The 17738-nt window shown below is 38.1% G+C and overlaps 1 protein-coding gene across 2 annotated transcripts in view; it reads right to left on the bottom strand.

Annotated features, from left to right (window-relative positions):
* Nucleotides 1-17738, bottom strand: part of RXFP1 (relaxin family peptide receptor 1) — a 53685-nt gene that overhangs the window by 32910 nt on the left and 3037 nt on the right. For both annotated transcript variants that reach the window (XM_063336180.1, XM_063336181.1), the window contains exon 2: nucleotides 2324-2479. In XM_063336180.1, the coding sequence (XP_063192250.1) occupies nucleotides 2324-2479 (156 nt within the window). The remainder of the gene's footprint in view (nucleotides 1-2323; nucleotides 2480-17738) is intronic.

Here is a 17738-nt window from a genome sequence, read left to right as displayed (position 1 = left end):
TTTTGATGTTACCACATGAAACAATTACTACACTGGAATAATTTCAGTTTGAATTGCTTTTCTGTAACCAGAAGCAGTGACTTTAACTGAAAACTAGTTGCAAATTTAAAAAAGGGGTAGAAAGAACCAGATACAACTGCTGGCATAAGGCAGGCATGCTAAAGTGGTCCTGGGAAACTGCAGCAAAGAAAATAGCCGTACGCCTTCTTTGTCTGTGGAGCTAATCAATGAGGCTTCCTTTCTTGGATTTTAAGCAAGATTAATGCTCACAAAACAGAGTTATCCCACAAAGATCTCCACACTTACTACAGTGTAGGGGCATTGCAGAAAATCTCATCAGTGTGTTCCATATTCTCAGGCAAGGATGCGACTCTTCCTTGATTCGAACAACAAAGTTTGACTGCAACAACAGTTTTTAAGAAAACATAACTGCTGAATATGACCTTAGTGCATTATACGTGGCACACATTTCTAAATGAGAATACGAGGTCAAGATATGAGAAAACCACTAATAGCATATGTTTCCCAGTAAGTCAATACAATAACTCTTCATCTTTTGTAATTTAGGCTTTCAGAAATTGAGGCTAACTCATTCTTGAATTACTATACCCAGAAGAGGATTCAGTATCGCAGCTGAATTGTCTTGCAGGCTGTGCTGTCTTGTATATCCCAGTACAAAACTGTGTATATCCTAATTGCCATTTGATCAAGCTGTACAGTTTCAGTAAGCTCTTGCCCATAGACTTTCAGGTACTACACAAAAATGGAACATGGATAAACCAGTGCTTGGACTTCTTAAACATAAGAGGCCACCACCATCATCACTTTCTGCCACTGTAGGGTAAGAGAACTACAGAAGAACAGAACAAGAGCCAGTTTTATTCAGGATTTTGATTACTGGCAACAGCTAGTATGTTTATGGCATCAGCAAATGACATAAAACTAGAAAATGCTGCAGGTCCATTAGATGGCATTAGAATTAAAACTGGCTTTCACACGGAGTAAAATGCTGAAATTCAATGGCATAAGAATAAAAATACTACATGTAGGTACAAAAATCAGCTTCACAGATATACAGTGGGAGCAACTGTTTTCAAAACCTCCCTGACTTTGCTGAGAAAGCTTGTGAAAAACTACCCTTACCATACTTTCTTCAAAATTTCTTTCAGAATATTTCTTCGGCCTATATAGCTTGGAAGTTTCACTTCATATTTTAATTTTTTTTTTTTTTTCCTTTTTCCCCTTCCTTCCCCCCACAGGGCTCTGATGGCAGCATGCCTGGCTGGGACAGGCAGACTGTTCACCTGCATGACTGCGGAGCGTGCGAGGCAGGGCACCATGCGGCTGGTGGCCCTCCATGGCTACAGGCAAGCTACTAAGGAATAGGAAGTCTAGTTTCCCTACCTGCCATGGATCAGCAGCTCTGGAGAGTAGCTCTGAAACTATCCAGGCTGTTAGTAAGCTGACAATACCAGTAAATAACATGTGCTAGGGCCAATTTTCTCTCCCTGTGGTCATAGCTCACAACCAAATGTCTAAGCTCTTGTCTCACAAAAAATAGGGAGGCCTTTCCCCGACTATCCCAGGTCTGTGCCACCCCCCGAGCTGTGTCCAGGCACTGCGTGAGAGATGCTGCTCAGCACACGCTAAAGCTGCGCCGGGGCCATGCTCACAAATAAGCAGCGTGGGCAGGTAGGCACCAGTGCAAAGCCCATGCCCTCGCCCTACTTAGTTTGCAGCTGGGATAAAGCCTACAAACCAAGCCAAGTTTACCGGACTACCACCTGCTGGGGACCGGAGAGACAAGGATCACGACAGCAGGCAGCAGTGGCCTCACGATATGGTTTCCCTCAGATTTTGACATTTATAACCCCTGAAGCCTGGTAGCAGTGCAGCTTGTACAGTACACTCATACAGTCATGGTTATTCTCCTGAGTTAGGACATAAAAGATTTCCAAAAAAAATTGAAAATTCTTCTTAAGTACATTTCCCAAACAACTTTAAACGTCACATTAAGCTTAATATAAACCCTGTTAGCGCATATGTCTCCCTTTCCTCAGCCAAGATTTTTTGCTAGATCACGTCCGTCCATTTGTACACATCAAAACGACACATGCAAACAAGTTCAAAGCAGGGATGAAATTGGATAAACCGATACCGTACACAAACAGAAACATGGTCCTTCCTTCCTAGCAAAACCAAATCCTCTGCAAAACATTTAGCTTTCTTACTTCTAACACTCTGCAACTCTGCTTAGTGTGAGCAGTGCATGGGTTTCAGTGACTGCAGGTGCTTGAAACAAAGAGAAGCCTCAGCCACGTACCACAGTTGTCTTCGTCGGCCCGATTCCCGCAGTCATCCTCACCATTACAGTGAAGTTGTTGGGGCAAACACTTTGTGATATTGCCACATGGAAAGTAGCCCAGGGGGCACCTGACCCCAACTCCAGAAACATGATCTTCCAAAGAGTCGCGGATGACTAAATAGAAACAAAAAGAATATGCTTTAACATATGTTCTTGACGTTTAAAGATCGTTGAGATAATGCTTTTATAAATACTTATTTGCATTTGAATGTGAATATCAAGCAATAAATACATATTAGATCATTGGACATGCAATTATAATAGTCTATTAAGTTAACTTGGCAAGAAACATTTATATAATCAGCTAATTAAAATATGCTTTGATATAAAGCAACCAGGTAATTCCTCCCCACACATCCTAGGAATAAGATGGAAATGCTAATCATGCAAGACGAATGGCCCAAGGCCGCTATTTAAAAGGATTGTTTTGCTTTGCTCTAGAAATTAATTTATTATAGCAATATACCAGATGAGCTATGCAGATATGGATTATATTAATTTGGGCTGAAATTGAAGACCCAGATAGATAAGTCTTCTTTATACAAAGGCAGAATTATATATTTTTGAACGTATTCTAATTTTAAAGCAATTACTAGATGTAAACTGATCAAGCAACAAAGAACAAGGAAAGTAAAATCAAATCTGTGACACAGTTTTGCTGAAGAATGACTCAAGAGACATAAAGGTGCCATTATGAATCCTTTGGAAGAGTTCTCAGCCTGGTCCAAAAAATTTGGATGTACTATTCAGAGTCTTTCAGTCTGAAGTTTAGATACACAGATGCTGTTCTGCTAAGCCCACGCTTAACAGAAGTAATTTCACAGAATGTAGGGACTTCATTCAAGCCGTAATGGAGGGAAAAGGTAGCAGGATACCAATGAAGTACAGCCAGGGCAGCTGGAGGACGCTACCTGTCCTCTGTTCCTCAGCTCCCTGTGCTACAGCAGCTCCATTTACAGATGCATGCTGCCTTACGAGTCCCTCCAGTGCACCTGAGGGAGAAATCCGGCCACCATCACTTCTTCCAGGCTAAGCTCAACTGACCTACTGCTTTGTAACAGGTTGCAGGGTGCCAGCTCAGATTTCTTGTCATATAAGATCAACTTCTTTCCAGGAGCATACGATGGAGAGGGTTTTAAATTACTCTAGAATGCAACGTTTTCAGTTTCCAACATATTGGAAATGGAGAAAAGTATCATCAGCACAGAATGTTACCTCGTGCTCCCAAAGCCTCAGTGACGTGCCATTCTGCAAGGACTTGCTAATTTAATTTTTGAAGTACTTTCAAAAAGGAATGTCATTTCCTCATTATAGCTAGCATTTGACATAGTGGACGCTGTCACAAAAAAAAAGATACAAATGCCAATACAAATGATATTTTAAGTTTCATTGCTGTCTTAGAGCACTTGAAACACTCTATACAAACTCTGATGTAACGCTTGTTCAGACAGTATATTGCCACTCCTGAAACATGCGACTATTTTTCCAGGATGTTTTCATAAGACAAAGTATAAATCTTTTATGCAACTTTCTCAGATTAATAAGGAATATATTATTACACAACATCTGATTTTTGACCTCATTTTTCTCCTGGACTAAGGGAATCACCTGAAATTGAATCAAGTACTTCAGATTCATAAGAAATCCCTTCTGGAAGAACTTTCACATGTTAAACCTTTGAAGATGTTTACAAGTCTGGAAATTTGAAGTGCAGGAGTAATGTCTCCAGGAGATTCTGCGATAAATATTCTGTTATTCCAATATGCACAGAATTGTCTTTGCTGTCAGAAGCATCCTCCATAGAAAGTCATATATTCCAGCTATCAATCACCTTATGATTTTGAAAAGTTGATTTGCTTTTATCTGCAACTGTAGAACTTACGCTCTTGCTGGAAGAGACTTTTGCTTTAGGTCCCTATCCCACCTATGTATAGGTACCAAAAGTAAGGCGATATTCTAGTCCTAGGATTAATTCACTCTTGCATGTTTGTAAGTCTCTCTGCTGTTCTGTGTTTGTATTCGGAGTATTATGTTTCATCTGCTGCTCCCAAAAACAAGTAGCAAAATAAAAAAAAAATAATCTCACACAGGCTAATGGTATCGCGTTAAGGAAACAGAGTATGTGTAGTACTTAGTGTGTAACGTGTCTTGAAAGAAATCACAGACAACTGAGGGTCCGTCCCTACAGTGCGGTTATCTAACAATCTGAGCAACTACTGAGACACCTGGTAAAAGCCAACAATATGGGAAAAGCAAGCACAAAAGGAAAAAACCCAAACAACCCCTTGTATTTTGTCAAGCTGTTTTCCCTACACATTGGAGACTTATTCAGACTGAGCTGAACTTTGTGCTTAAAGGGGCTGATCTCCATGCAGTTTAAATTCCAAATGATGGTGTTTATCCTCTCACAGTACCGTTCAATGGATTTTCACTGCATTTTCCATAAATTAGTATTAATTAATCAAATAGTATTAATCCCTGAACTAATTAATGAATTTACTTTCCGTCACAGTTTAGAAATCATTCTTTGTGAAAGAGTACATAATCCCGCACTGTGTTTAGAGTTTTGAATTCTCTGTAAATTTATAGCCTTGATGATATCTATTCTGAATCTCTGCATTACTCATTTTGTGCCATGTTGGATTTCTGGCATGTAAATATCTGCCTGGGAAAGAAGATAACAAGGCATCAACACTGAACAACTTCATCCCAGTCGAATCATTGAAAGCACTGGTCTTTGTCCATTGACTTGTTAACATCACTTTGTTTATGCAAAAAAAGACAGAAGTTTGGACCCTGCAGATTGCAGATTTATGAATGGAAAACCCCCCAACCCTCTGCGGAAATATTTGGCAAAGCTGGCAAAGGTAGACAGGAGATAAGGCAGTAAAATCCATTGTAAAATGCTAGATAATATTCAAATGATTCTCTTTCTGATTAAAGGAAATTAAAATGGTGTCTTCTATGTGAGGAAAATGGCTAAAGGTAGCATTGCAACAACAGCAATAAAAAACAATGCTTCTCATTTTGCAAATACAAACTGTACCGACACTGGATTTTATTATACCAAGATAATGATCTATCACGCTATCTTTGTCATGCGGTATTAAAGGTGTCAACTTTTCCACCTGTTATTGATTTTCCACTAAGGAAAAATTGAACCACTCTTCTAGAATGTTGTTTTATTGTTTGCTTTTTTTTAGCCGATAAACCTCCTGATAGAATAGCTCTAAAAAATATTGATTAATGATTATTTCATCAAGTCACGCCACTGTCTGTTTCACATTGGTGTTAAATCAAGAAAAAGAAAAAAGTTATTTTGTACTCCTTTCATTAATCCACAGGTTCTACCTCTGTTCCATATGCACATCAAGCTTCAAAGGTACCTCTATTGTTTTATAGGTTCTCATTCACAGCTCATCCAGGATAGAACATCTCAGCCTTACTTCTTATGGTCAAAGTAGCACTGTAAAAGCATGAGACCCTCTATAATACAAAGGTACCACCATGAGCAAACCATATAACCAATAAATTTGAACCTTAAAATGGCTTGATTAATATAAATGATTTGTGTTTTATAACGAGTAAGTTTGGGCTAATATTGTTACCTGACACAGTGAACAGAAAAACTCTGGTGTCCTTCAGAGATATGACAAAAAGTGGTGTAGATTGAGAGGTAAAGGAAGACTTGTTAAAGTGTGTATAAAGAACTCAGCTACAAAGGTAGAAACTAGAGAAAAGGTGGAACTCAGGACACATTTGTTTAGGCCTCAGTTGTGAAGGTGAAAATTATAAATCTGTGACAGACTTGATTATGTCAGAAGGTTTGCTTTTACAGATACTCTAAGTAAAAAATGTCTTCTTTGAATACCTCATACAGAAAACCACCTCCTGCCCTTTCAGTGACAGAGAAGTAATTTCATACATTTCAGCCATACTGTACCAGCAATTTTTTCTTCTCATAATGATCAGAGTAAATACTAAAATATTTGCAATATTTTTAGAACAAATAGAAAAGAAATAGGTGAACTGGTATCAGTACAAATGGTAAAACCACAAACAAGCATATTTTTGACAAGATGTTTACTGTCTCTACACAGAGTAACATTCTACCCAGTAGGGCATGTTCATAATTCTGCAAATTAAATATTTCTGACTATGACGTATTCCACCCCCAATTCTTCTCAAACAAAATTCCATGTCATACACCTTTTAAGCTAGTCCAGATCTGCTGCTTTGAGGCACTTACTGCTAAGACATACATCTGTGATCTTTCCTCTATCTTGAAGAAAGTGCATAACTTTTGCTGCTAGTCTTGAAAACATAAGACTCATTCACCACCATTTTCCTTTTTTAAAGGAATAAGTAAGAGTTAGGTTGTTATCTAGTATAAGATGGTAAGGCTCTTTCTTCTGTTGTATGGATGCAGAATCACTGGGGAAAGAACACAGCAGCCCCTCTTTAAGCTCTCATGAAAAGAAATCAAAAGAGGGAATGCATTTGGGAAAGCCAAGAACAAGATACTCCCAGGAGACCACAGCTTTTCTCCCAGCTAAATTGATTCATCAAGCTCACTATTTTTGTGCAGTCTTTGAAAAATGTCAAAAGCTTTTGATAACAGATACTGGGTCATGAATGCTATTTGAGAAACGAAACAAGGGGCATGCGCACTAGAACACCACAAACTGAACACAGTTACTTCTAGCTTCCATAACAAGTGAATATGACTCCATAACGGAAACAATACTGGGCTGATTAGACAAAATCATAAGCAGTTATACCAATCAAAGCAGCATGACTAACTGCTTGGTACTTTTTAGTGACATCAATCTCAATTGTGTTGCATATGGGTTCAAATAAGGGCACATAGAATCATGGAATCATTTAGGTTGGAAAAGACTTTTAAGATCATTGAGGCAAACTGTTAACCAAGCACTGCCAAGTCCACCACTAAACCACGTCCCTAAGGGCCACATCTACACATCTTTTAAATACCTTCAGGGATGGTGACTCAGCCACTTCCCTGGGCAGCCTGTTCCAATGCTTGATAACTCTTTCTGTGGAGAAATTTTTCCTAATATCCAATCTAAACCTCCCCTGGCGCAACTTGAAGCCATTTCGTCTCATCCTATGGCTTGTTACTTGGGAGAAGAGACCAACCCCTGCCTCGCTACACCCTCCTTTCAGGTAGTTGCAGAGAGTGATATCATAATAGGAGGAAAATATTTTTGTATTTTCAAAAATACAAAAATCGTCATGAGTACAAAATGATGCTCAAATTCCAACTAGGCTAATGTATTTTTCTTCCTTTTGAATAAGTTGTCAGTTTGAAAGTACTGAGGCTGAGGAAGTACAACTATTTTTAAAAAGGAGTCCTTAAGTGACAAGGACCGAGGAATGAACATGATACTGAAGAAACCACCCTGTACTTACTACGATGGAGAGTTATTTTATCTACAAAACCCCAATTTTTTCCAAGAGACCAATGCAAATTTATCAAATGGTGGGGCTTTTTCCTCCTCCAACCCATGACCTATTTTAGATTGTGTACTTCTAGACACAGTAGGAAAAGGACGAGAGCAAGAGAGGACTGAAAATTTTCATTTGAAATAGTTGTTTTGAAACAGAATATTTTCTTCAACTAAAACAGAAAGAAAACATTAAAGTTAAAATTGATTTTGCCTGTCATTTTTGTACCAGCCTGAATACTTCAAGATGACAATAGATGAAAAACTTCCTCTTCTGCTGAAAGTTATTTGAAGACCACATGAACTGGCTTTGAAAAACCTTTAGTGTAATACAGAGGAGGAGACCTCATAGGCCTGTTACCTTTATTTTCCAAGATAAATCATCAGAACAAGGCTATAAAACAAGTTTATAACTATGAATTCCTTTAACTTAAAAAATGGTTAATTAATGTTTGACAAAGAATAGTAGTAGCACGTGGTCGATCAACTCTCATCAGAAGCATTTGAATCACCAAATTACAGAAAAAAAGAGGAAGATATGACATCTTAAAAAGATCTTATTTTTTAAAAAAATAATTTGTTGTCTGAATTTGTCCATTACAATAATATCTAGAAGTGAATGATATTTACTTGTGTCTTACATTAATTTTCCTGTTTTTTTTCTGAATTATTCAGTTTCTTCCCACTAAACAAGGGGATTTTTGAACAGTTTAGGAGAGAGAGTAGGATGAAGTTAGTGTAGTGTATTTCAGGTTAGAAATATGAGGTTAACTTTCGTATGCTTTTATTTAACTTTTTACAACTTTATTAATGGGAATGTATTTTTATTTTTCAGCACGTAATTTTATAAAGACTTTCCCAAACCTGATACTTCTTTTAGGAAAAGCTTGCTAGTGATTTCTTTGAATATGTAATAAGAATCGCATACTATTAAAAACATTTTTATTAAGATTTAAAGACTGCCCATAAGTAATGTATTGAAAATAGATTCTAGTTTCATACGAGAATAAAAAACAGTTTATGCACTTGAACTTGTTGTTAATGTACACATTTGTAGTAACCCCTTGGGCAAAACTTGTAGACCAAAATAGACCTTGCTATAGTGGTGATAGATACTTCAGCATTAACTCCTGAGGCAAAGCATCGGTGGGGCTCAGATTTAAACATCTGTACAGGATCCCCACAGGAGTATAATTAAACTCTTATCACTACATTGCCTTTTCTGTAATTTGCTCCTCTCCTCCTTTGCTAATTGTTCAGCCCTGATGTCTCTAGCATTTTCTAAATATCTGTATAGCATATGAATCGTGTTTGTAATTTTAAATTTTATTGGGTTCAAGTGACACAGTGCCATTTAATCAGAATGCCAAATGGTTCCGACATCTTCATTTCTAAAACACTAGCAATTTTTTGTATTTTGGCTCTTGCTCTTGCAACCAGAATTACATTTTCAGCTTTATTGCATTACATTTATCTTTAGTAGACCATAGTAGATGTCATTCTAGGAATACGTAGTACTTGAACTACACACGTAAATTTATGACTATGTAAAATGTTTGTTTTCATTAAACACAATATAGTGCAAAGGATTTTAGCACAAAAGATGCATGTATTGTGACTGTCCACATTGCATGCCAATCTGGTCAGTATCTTGTATTTTAATTTCTTATGGTACCTTTATGTTTTGCTGTGAGTTTCATTATGCTTTCATTTCAGAAGTGTTTTCCAAAGCAGAAAAATTGTACTATCTTTTGGAAAATATAGTCTCCAATCTCATAACAACATTACTAAAGTTAGTTATCAGTTATGCCACAGTTAATTCAGACCGATTAATCCAGCTATAGTGCTGGAAGATCCTCTTTGTATAAGTGCCAGATAAATATGCTCCAGGATCAGAAAGCGCCAGTAGAGCAATTCAGACTGGTCACGTGGCACCTTGCCAGAGGGTTTGGCTCTTACACCTTCTATTAATTTGCCTTTTTGTTCTGCTCACGCAGAACTTAGACTAAAAAGATTCTGATACACAGAAAGAGCTGAAAGAAATTATTTGGAAAAGCCCCAATATGAAGTTTAAGGGATTTTATCTAGAAACTCAAATTTTGCAGAGCATTCCCAGAGGATGAGGGTTCAGCACAATGTCTAACAAGGACACAAATTAATGAGCAGAGCCAAACCTTTCTGTCACTCCCCTTCCCTTTTCTTCCTCTCCCCAAATACACAGAATTTAAATGATGTCTGACTATTATTTCTGTTTGAAATAAGTTCTATCTCCATTGTCTGACATGATTTCCAGTAGAAAATACATTAAGGTAGGCTTTCCTTTGCCCTAGTGTTGTTTTGCATTGGTGTAACTCCTTTGATTTCACTAGTTTCTTTTTCACGCTGGTGCAATATCAAGTCTAAAGCTGGACACACGAAACAGTACGGTTTTGTTTGGGTGGTGTTAGATATAGAATAAAAATGAAGGCACCGATGTAAATGTGTTAAATACGCCGTGCTAGTCTGTACCATACCACCTGAAAGGTCCAGACAAGGCAATGGTGAGCCATCAAAATCAAGGAAAACTGCCCTCCCAGGAGCTGACTCTTCCTCCCAACCAGAGGAGTGTACTTGGGCTGACTCTTCGAGCCCCAGAGATAAAAGAAATCTGTTTCAAAACTAATTTTTTTTCCTCCTTTGAAACACTACATTTTTAAGAGTTAATGATTTAAAGACACGTATAAAAGAAAAAAAAAACAACTTAAACTTTTTCCCAGGGAAAAAGTTTCTTAGCAGTATTTGCCATGTATCTTACATTCTTACATATTTTTCCCTATCTCATAACATGTGTAGTAGTGAGCTAATCAAGTTTGGTTTTGTTTTCGTTTTAAATCTGAGCAATCAAATAATTTAAAATGTACTTTAGCCAAGAGGATCAGTATTCTGATTGATTATCAATAAATTAGTGTCCCTCAAGCAACAATCACTCACCTCATCTGATAACCACTATTCTGAATTCAAACACATAATGATAGTAATTAGGGATTAGTGTAAAGAAGCTCACATCAGACTTGTTGCTTTGCACAAGTTAACGCAGTCAGCCATATGTAAAGCAATCAAAAGCGAAACACCGACTAGTGAAAACTAAATAATTTAAATTAACAAAAAACAGACATTTGTAATATGTTTCTTAAGTTTCCATAAAGAAAAGACAGATTTAAGTGACTTCCATGACAGAATACCATGTACAGGAGAGGAGTTCATGTGCATTCATGCCTGGAAGTAAAAAGAAATCCAGGAGATGAGACAGAAAGTACTTGTAGCAAAGCCCTAAGAGAATGCTGCAATGAAAAAAGGAATGAAAATAAAAAGGCAACGAACAGGGAAATTACTTACTGATATTCTAATTGTGTGATGTTCTGAGAATACCTTATTTGTAAATGAGCAAAAGAGCAAAGAATTACACGACTATCATGAACTTCATATAACAGAAAACAATCTAAAAGATCATAACAATTTGCCTAACTTTTCTTAGGTCAAAAAGGGCAAAACTGTCTTTTTTTTCTCCCTACCCCACCCCCCGCCAATAAAATTGCATGACTTAGCTCTAACTTCTTTCATACCAACTTTGGTATGCTCTTGTGATGGAGGGGGGAGGGGAAAGACTGTTAGAATGAACATCTTGAAGCACAGATGATAACAAAATAGATTTGAGAAAGCCAGCCCAACCACAGGCTGAGGAAAAGAACCTGAAGGGGAGGACAGTGGAAGACTTTATTTTGTTTTTCTACATCTTCTTTTGCTCTTTAGTCTTTTATTTTGCTACAAGGTCACTTAAACTAAGCATGCTGCACATCAGCCACAATTTCAGGAGCCTCAATACTTTTCCTCTTGTCCTAATTGACACAATCTTAAATAAATCTTTGTAAAATACTCTCAGGTAAGCTTTTTCTACCTAGGACTCCAGAGAGAGAAATGGAAGAAAGCGTTTTAGGATCCTTACAGAAAGTATTTGAAATAGGAAACATAATCTGTTTTTTTCATTCCTTGTGCCCTTAATAAAGTCTAAAAGGATGTTAACGATAGTTCTTACAATGGAACCAAGCCAGTGTAACTTAAAATGAAGCTCTAAAGCATGCTTAAGATTAATTTTGTAACAATAAAAATATATTATTTCTTGGTGAACCTGAGACAGGATTATCTGATACATTTTATTTATTCACATGCTTTTGTTACTAAGAACCATTTATAACTATTAAGAATTTAAATTTAATATAGAAGTACAAGTTCAGATTTGGGAGGTTGCTGTACCCTATAAATCTATGAGATTCCACCCTCCTGAAGTATTATAAAAATAGAATCCTTTGTTGTTCTGTTTTGAAGTCAAATAATTTGAAAGTATTTTAGAGAACTCATGGGACTATTTTGTGAAAAATCAATGTCAGATACTGTGCTTAAAGAAATGCACTATTATTGGATTGTGACTCACGAATATTTGGTTCAATTTAAAAATCTCAAGTTTTCCAACCTCTACTATATTTTACTATTAGTAAACATAACTCACTGCTATAAATTGTGACAATCCAGTTAAAGTGCCATAAACCAGAAATTATCTCAAGCTAATAGGATTTCTGACTTTCTTAAAGTGAATAATGTTAGCTGGCTGAACCATGATTGGAGACATCTGGCTTATTTCTTCTTTTGCAGGATATATAAAAACGTGCATGCAGATTAAGATTCATCAATTTTGAGATTATAACTTTTAGATTTTATACAATTATTAATGTACATAAAGAGATGTTGCATTAGCAGCACATAGGTGTAAGTTATCTGGATGTTAAGTTTTCCTCAACCAGGAGTAGTGCTGTCACCATCCATCTCTAGCGCGGCACGTGAGGCAGGACAGAGGGCTGGGAGGAGGAGACGTTTGCTCCAACAGCAATCACTGCATCACCCTGGTCCTGCGACACCTTTCTGTTGGGTCTCCATTCACCCCACATCTGACTTCCCGTCTCAGACGGTGGGCTTCCCAGGGCAAGGCATGCAGAAGAGCGCCTAGAAAAATGCAGCCCCAGTCTCACAATCTCAGCCTAGGTCACATTAGAAAGTGGACTGAGAGATAGTATTGGTACACAGCTGTCTGTTACCACCCATCACAATCTGGCTACGTGGTTGTTTGTGTTTTTTTTTTTTTTTTTTTAAATAGATTGAATAAGGCAATTATATCAGGATAGCATACATGTAACTTACAAGATCGTATCCCAGTACTTAAAACAATTGTTGACATAACTTATTAGCAAAATTAAATCCTTTGTAACTTAGTATTATTTAAAAATATCTGATAAATTCTCCAAAGCTGTACATCCATAGACACAAAAATCTATTTCTCCGGACAAGAAACCAGTCTGATTAAAAGATGATGTGAAAGCAGTGAATATGTAAATGAAAGATTTTAAAAAAATCAAATAGTGATAAAACCTAGAAATGTATACGTAGGCATGCTAGAGAAATAATCAGTACTTATTTTAAAATAACTGGGTTTTTTTTCTAAAACATATTAGGAAAAAGAAAATCCTCATGTGACTTATGAGTCTCAGTATTGTCGAAAAGCCCAGCTATTCAATACCCATTTCTGATATATATTTGGAGGGAAGAAAGTGGTTGTCTTTCTGCTTGATGCTGAAAATCTGTACTGAAGATAAAGCAACATTTCTAAAAGAAAATATTTTCGAACCAGCCATAGGAGGGATTTGAAGGGAATTATTTGAGAAACACTTTGAAACTAAAGTTATCATATAACAGGTTTTGAAATACAAAGGAAATACCAAAAGAACTAGAGGCTTGCAGTGTTATTTGAATGCTAGAAAACAATGACAGTTTCTGAAAAAAATCAGTGTCTGTAGTTCCTAGGTAAAGTAACAGTTAATTCATGTCTTCACATGGAATTGGAGACCAGGAAATGATGCCAGGAAGTGTACTTTCACGGTAGATAGGCCTTCTTGAATAAAGCTCTAAAAATGCAGGTCATCTTTGTTGACAGCATTACTATTAACTCCTTCAAATTAATCAATTACATGGCTTTTAAATTCATTAACTTTTTTTTTTGTTTGTTTTCCTTCATACAGCTCAAACTTTGCTTTAACTATGTTGTGGCCAGATTTTAAGTTTCATGAAAGGAAACTCTTAGTAACTGATTCTGAAGGGAAGCTGGTCTATAGCTATCTCACCTATTTCAGCCTTACATTTTTTTAATTGCAGCTGAAAAACAAAGTAAAGCAAAACAGAAAAGTATATATATTTCTATGCGAAAGCAACAACAACAAAACCTTTCCAAGCACTGTGCCTTTTCCCCTGCATTCAGCACAGCACTGACAATCACCTTTGTGATGGAATAGAGACTCCTCTGCCAGGTCATGCAAGTGCTTTTATTTTCTCCGCGGAACAGAGGAGGAAGAGGCGGTGTTCACCGGTTTTGACAGGCCTATGCACATCTTCGAGTCTCAGTCCGGCTGTACGGCCTCTGCCCTTCTTAGTGCCATAGTGGCACTTGCTCTCCTCTGGAGGAAACACTTTACCGAGAATAAACGTTTTGACCAAATAAAGCCTGGAGATTGATACAGGATACGTGGGTGGAATAAAGGACTGGGTGATTTAATGTCCTCTCTGGATAAACTCTGCTAAGTGATCTCATGTGGACCAGTCCCACAGGGTCAGTGTAGCTGCTGCTGGGCTCTCCCTCCCAACTGCCCGGCCACCCTCTTCCCCCGACATCAGGTCTATCAGGTCCCAGGGCCAGCTCTCCCCAACAGGCCACAGCTGATGGCTCCAGAGACTCTTTCAAATCCATGTTTTCCCCATCAGTCCTTCCTCCAGGTACCTGTATCTCGCCCTAACACGCAAGTCAACTGCATGCTGGATGCCTCGTGAACATTGAGGACAACGCAGCAGGTAGTGAGCATAATATTGTGTATGGCTTCTTTGCATGCACAGAGTCATATCATACATTGTCCTCTTGCTTTTGCTATAACACAATTTCCAAATAGTTTCTTGTTTTTTTTCCTACGATAGGAACCATGTACAAACATCAGTTATTAGCAGCATGCATTCAAAGTCTGTCACATATCTTTGAATTTCATACATTTTTGCAAATGCACCTCCATATAATAATACAGGCACTTTACCTACACTTTGATTGGTCTTCTAATGGATTACTGACACCCTGCTGTTTAGTCTACGGCCTAACCACCTATAAATTACAATATTAAATTCCTCATTAGTTCCGTCATACAGCTACAATAGATAAACTTCCAGTGTTTAAGTCCTCACAGATTGCTTAGATTACAGTTTAGAATATGGCATTGTTGCTTAGTTGGAGAACTAAGACATTAACACACATACGGCAAGTGCTTCTGCTAATTTTAGGTTCCTGCTTTCAGGGTCAGCTTCACAGATTACTTAAAGCACAGCTTTTACAGACTTCAGAGGCAGCTGTGAAACGGACACCGCCACATCAGGATTATCAAGCCAAGAACCTAGAAAACCTGACATATAATTATTATCCATTTATGACACATTTAAAGAATCACTGTCCAGGGCAAGAAACAGGAAGAGAAATCAGTTCTCCACAACAGAGTTCAGTTGCCTTCATCACATGGCTGTCATTTTGTAATCCCCAGCCACATTCCCATTATAGCTTTATCTTCTACAGCAAACGAATAAGGGGTAACACAGGCAGTGTAGTTCACCATATGTTTCTGATCCATTCTTCGAATGCCGTACAGAAAGCACAAGCTCTTGTGGAGCCATAGCATGAAGAAAATTAGTATGAGCACATAGGACAAATTAAGATTGTATCTCAATTTCTAAACACTGAGTTTGCAAAATTAATAATGTTCTTTGCTGTAGGTAGCCTCCTAGAATATTAAAGGAGAAAATCAATTCTCTTCTGACATTTCATAACATGACACCCTGTGGCATCAATAGTTCAGAACCTCTACCTCTCCAGACTGTTGGCATTTGAGAGGGTGGGGTGATCTGATAGTGTTAATCACCAGCCTCTGAGCAGAGGTGTCACACAGCAGGAAACAGTAAGCAACAGGACAACCTTGAGCTTCCTTCCAGCTTTGTAGCACAGTCCTCACCCCACTAAGCACAGCTCCTTTTTCTACCCAGTCTCGTCTTTTCCTCGCCCTGGCTGCTTACCTTGCTTCCATCCTTTCTTGCCTAATCACTACCTGCTTCCCATCCTGTCCTCCCATGACCTCCGGTCTGCACGGATGTTCTGCTCTCGCCATCCTCTGACTTTATTCTTCAAACACTCCCCTCTCAGAGCTCCTTGTTTTTTTCCTTTAACAAATTCATTGTTGCCTGCTGGCTCCCTCTCACACATCCCTTTCTTAAGTCTTTACCTCCCAGACTAATAGCCTTTCTGATTTCCTTTTTCTTTAAGTAGCGTTAGCCTTTTCTCTGACCTCTCTGCTCCCTTGTTCCACCTTCCTCTCCCTTTAGCCCCTACTTTCAGTCTCCTCGATCAGTCCTTCCCCATACATTTTCACCTTCTCTCTTTTTCAGACACAACCACAATGACTTCCTGATCCTCTCAGCTTCCTACAGCTCCCTGCCTTGAACCCCTTGTTTCAAAGTCTTATTTGATGACTTCCAAGTATAGGACATATGGCACCACCAGGGAACTCTCAATGAGATTACTGGTAACAGTTCCTCTGACGAGCTTCACACTGCTCTTTAGCATCCAGGAATACCCATTAGAGAAGGTTAATTTTTACACTACTGCAACCGGACTTTACCAGGCTCATTAGCTCTAGCGGGATGGCCTGTCAGAGGACTATCTCTCAGACACATTGATTTTGTGGAGGAACACTTCAGAAGCCCTTATTCATTTAAGAGAAGATATTGCTTAATACAGGATTCCCAGAATGATTCAGCATAGGCAAAGTAACAACTGCTCACTTTCTTAAAAATTAAACTGATTTTGGTAAAGCTTTGCTTGTCGTCTTGCTCATGGTGAAAGTCCACGTTGCAAGATTTCGGAGCAAATGGTTCAAGTCTGGTAGAGTTGCTATAAACAGTCAAGACAGGTTTGCAAGTTGGGTAACCCTGAGTGCTGTTAATGGAGAGGTGCAAGCGGCCTTGCCCATGCAGCTGCTGCAGGCAGACCAGCCTCTGCAGTTGACAATGGTTTAACTTTCAGAGCTTTAGTTTATTACTGTGTAGACTTTTTACTACCCTCTAACTGACATTAGAGGAAATTCTCCTCAGAAATCATCTTCATCCCTGATTTTCTGTAAAGATATTACTTTTTGTTGTACACACAGATATACAAAATGCACGTTATTCTAGCCACAGGGAAGCCAGTCAGATTAATGCTCAAGTTAAGTGAAAGCAAAGGGAAATTAACCAAAAATTATTATTACACAACGATTATCCAAGCTTTTGCAAAGGCTGAATTAATTTCATTTTCCTATTTACAAATCTGGAAGGGATCTTAAAATTTGTTCCAAAGTATGTAAACAAGAGCGCAGTCTGCACAATCATAAACTTGCACTTCTCCAAATGATTTGGGATAGTGTCTTTCCCACATTTGACAGAAAACACTTGGCATAAGAGATCTCGGCCTTGAAAACAGCTGTCACGTGCATGCAGCACCAGAAGGGCTAACAAGTTTCAGATGGTTTGAAGAAAGTTTGAAAGTTTTCCTTGGCATTTTGAAGTGAGGATAAGGGAAGGGAAAAAAATATACGAGGGGAAGAACTGAAAGAGGAGGGAAGGGGAACTGTAGAAATAGGACTGGAAAAATTCAGGTAGAGGCACAGAGTATACAGGGTTAAAATAGTAACCACAGCAATTTGTTTTCCATGAGGAGCCTGCCACATTCCTTTCAGCATTCACTTTGAATACTTTAAGATACT

This window comes from Chroicocephalus ridibundus, chromosome 5 (genome assembly GCF_963924245.1).
Source record: "Chroicocephalus ridibundus chromosome 5, bChrRid1.1, whole genome shotgun sequence".
NCBI classification, from domain to species: Eukaryota; Metazoa; Chordata; class Aves; order Charadriiformes; family Laridae; genus Chroicocephalus; species Chroicocephalus ridibundus.
Note: the sequence above shows the minus strand (reverse complement) of the source record. Positions and strands in the feature narration are given on the sequence as shown.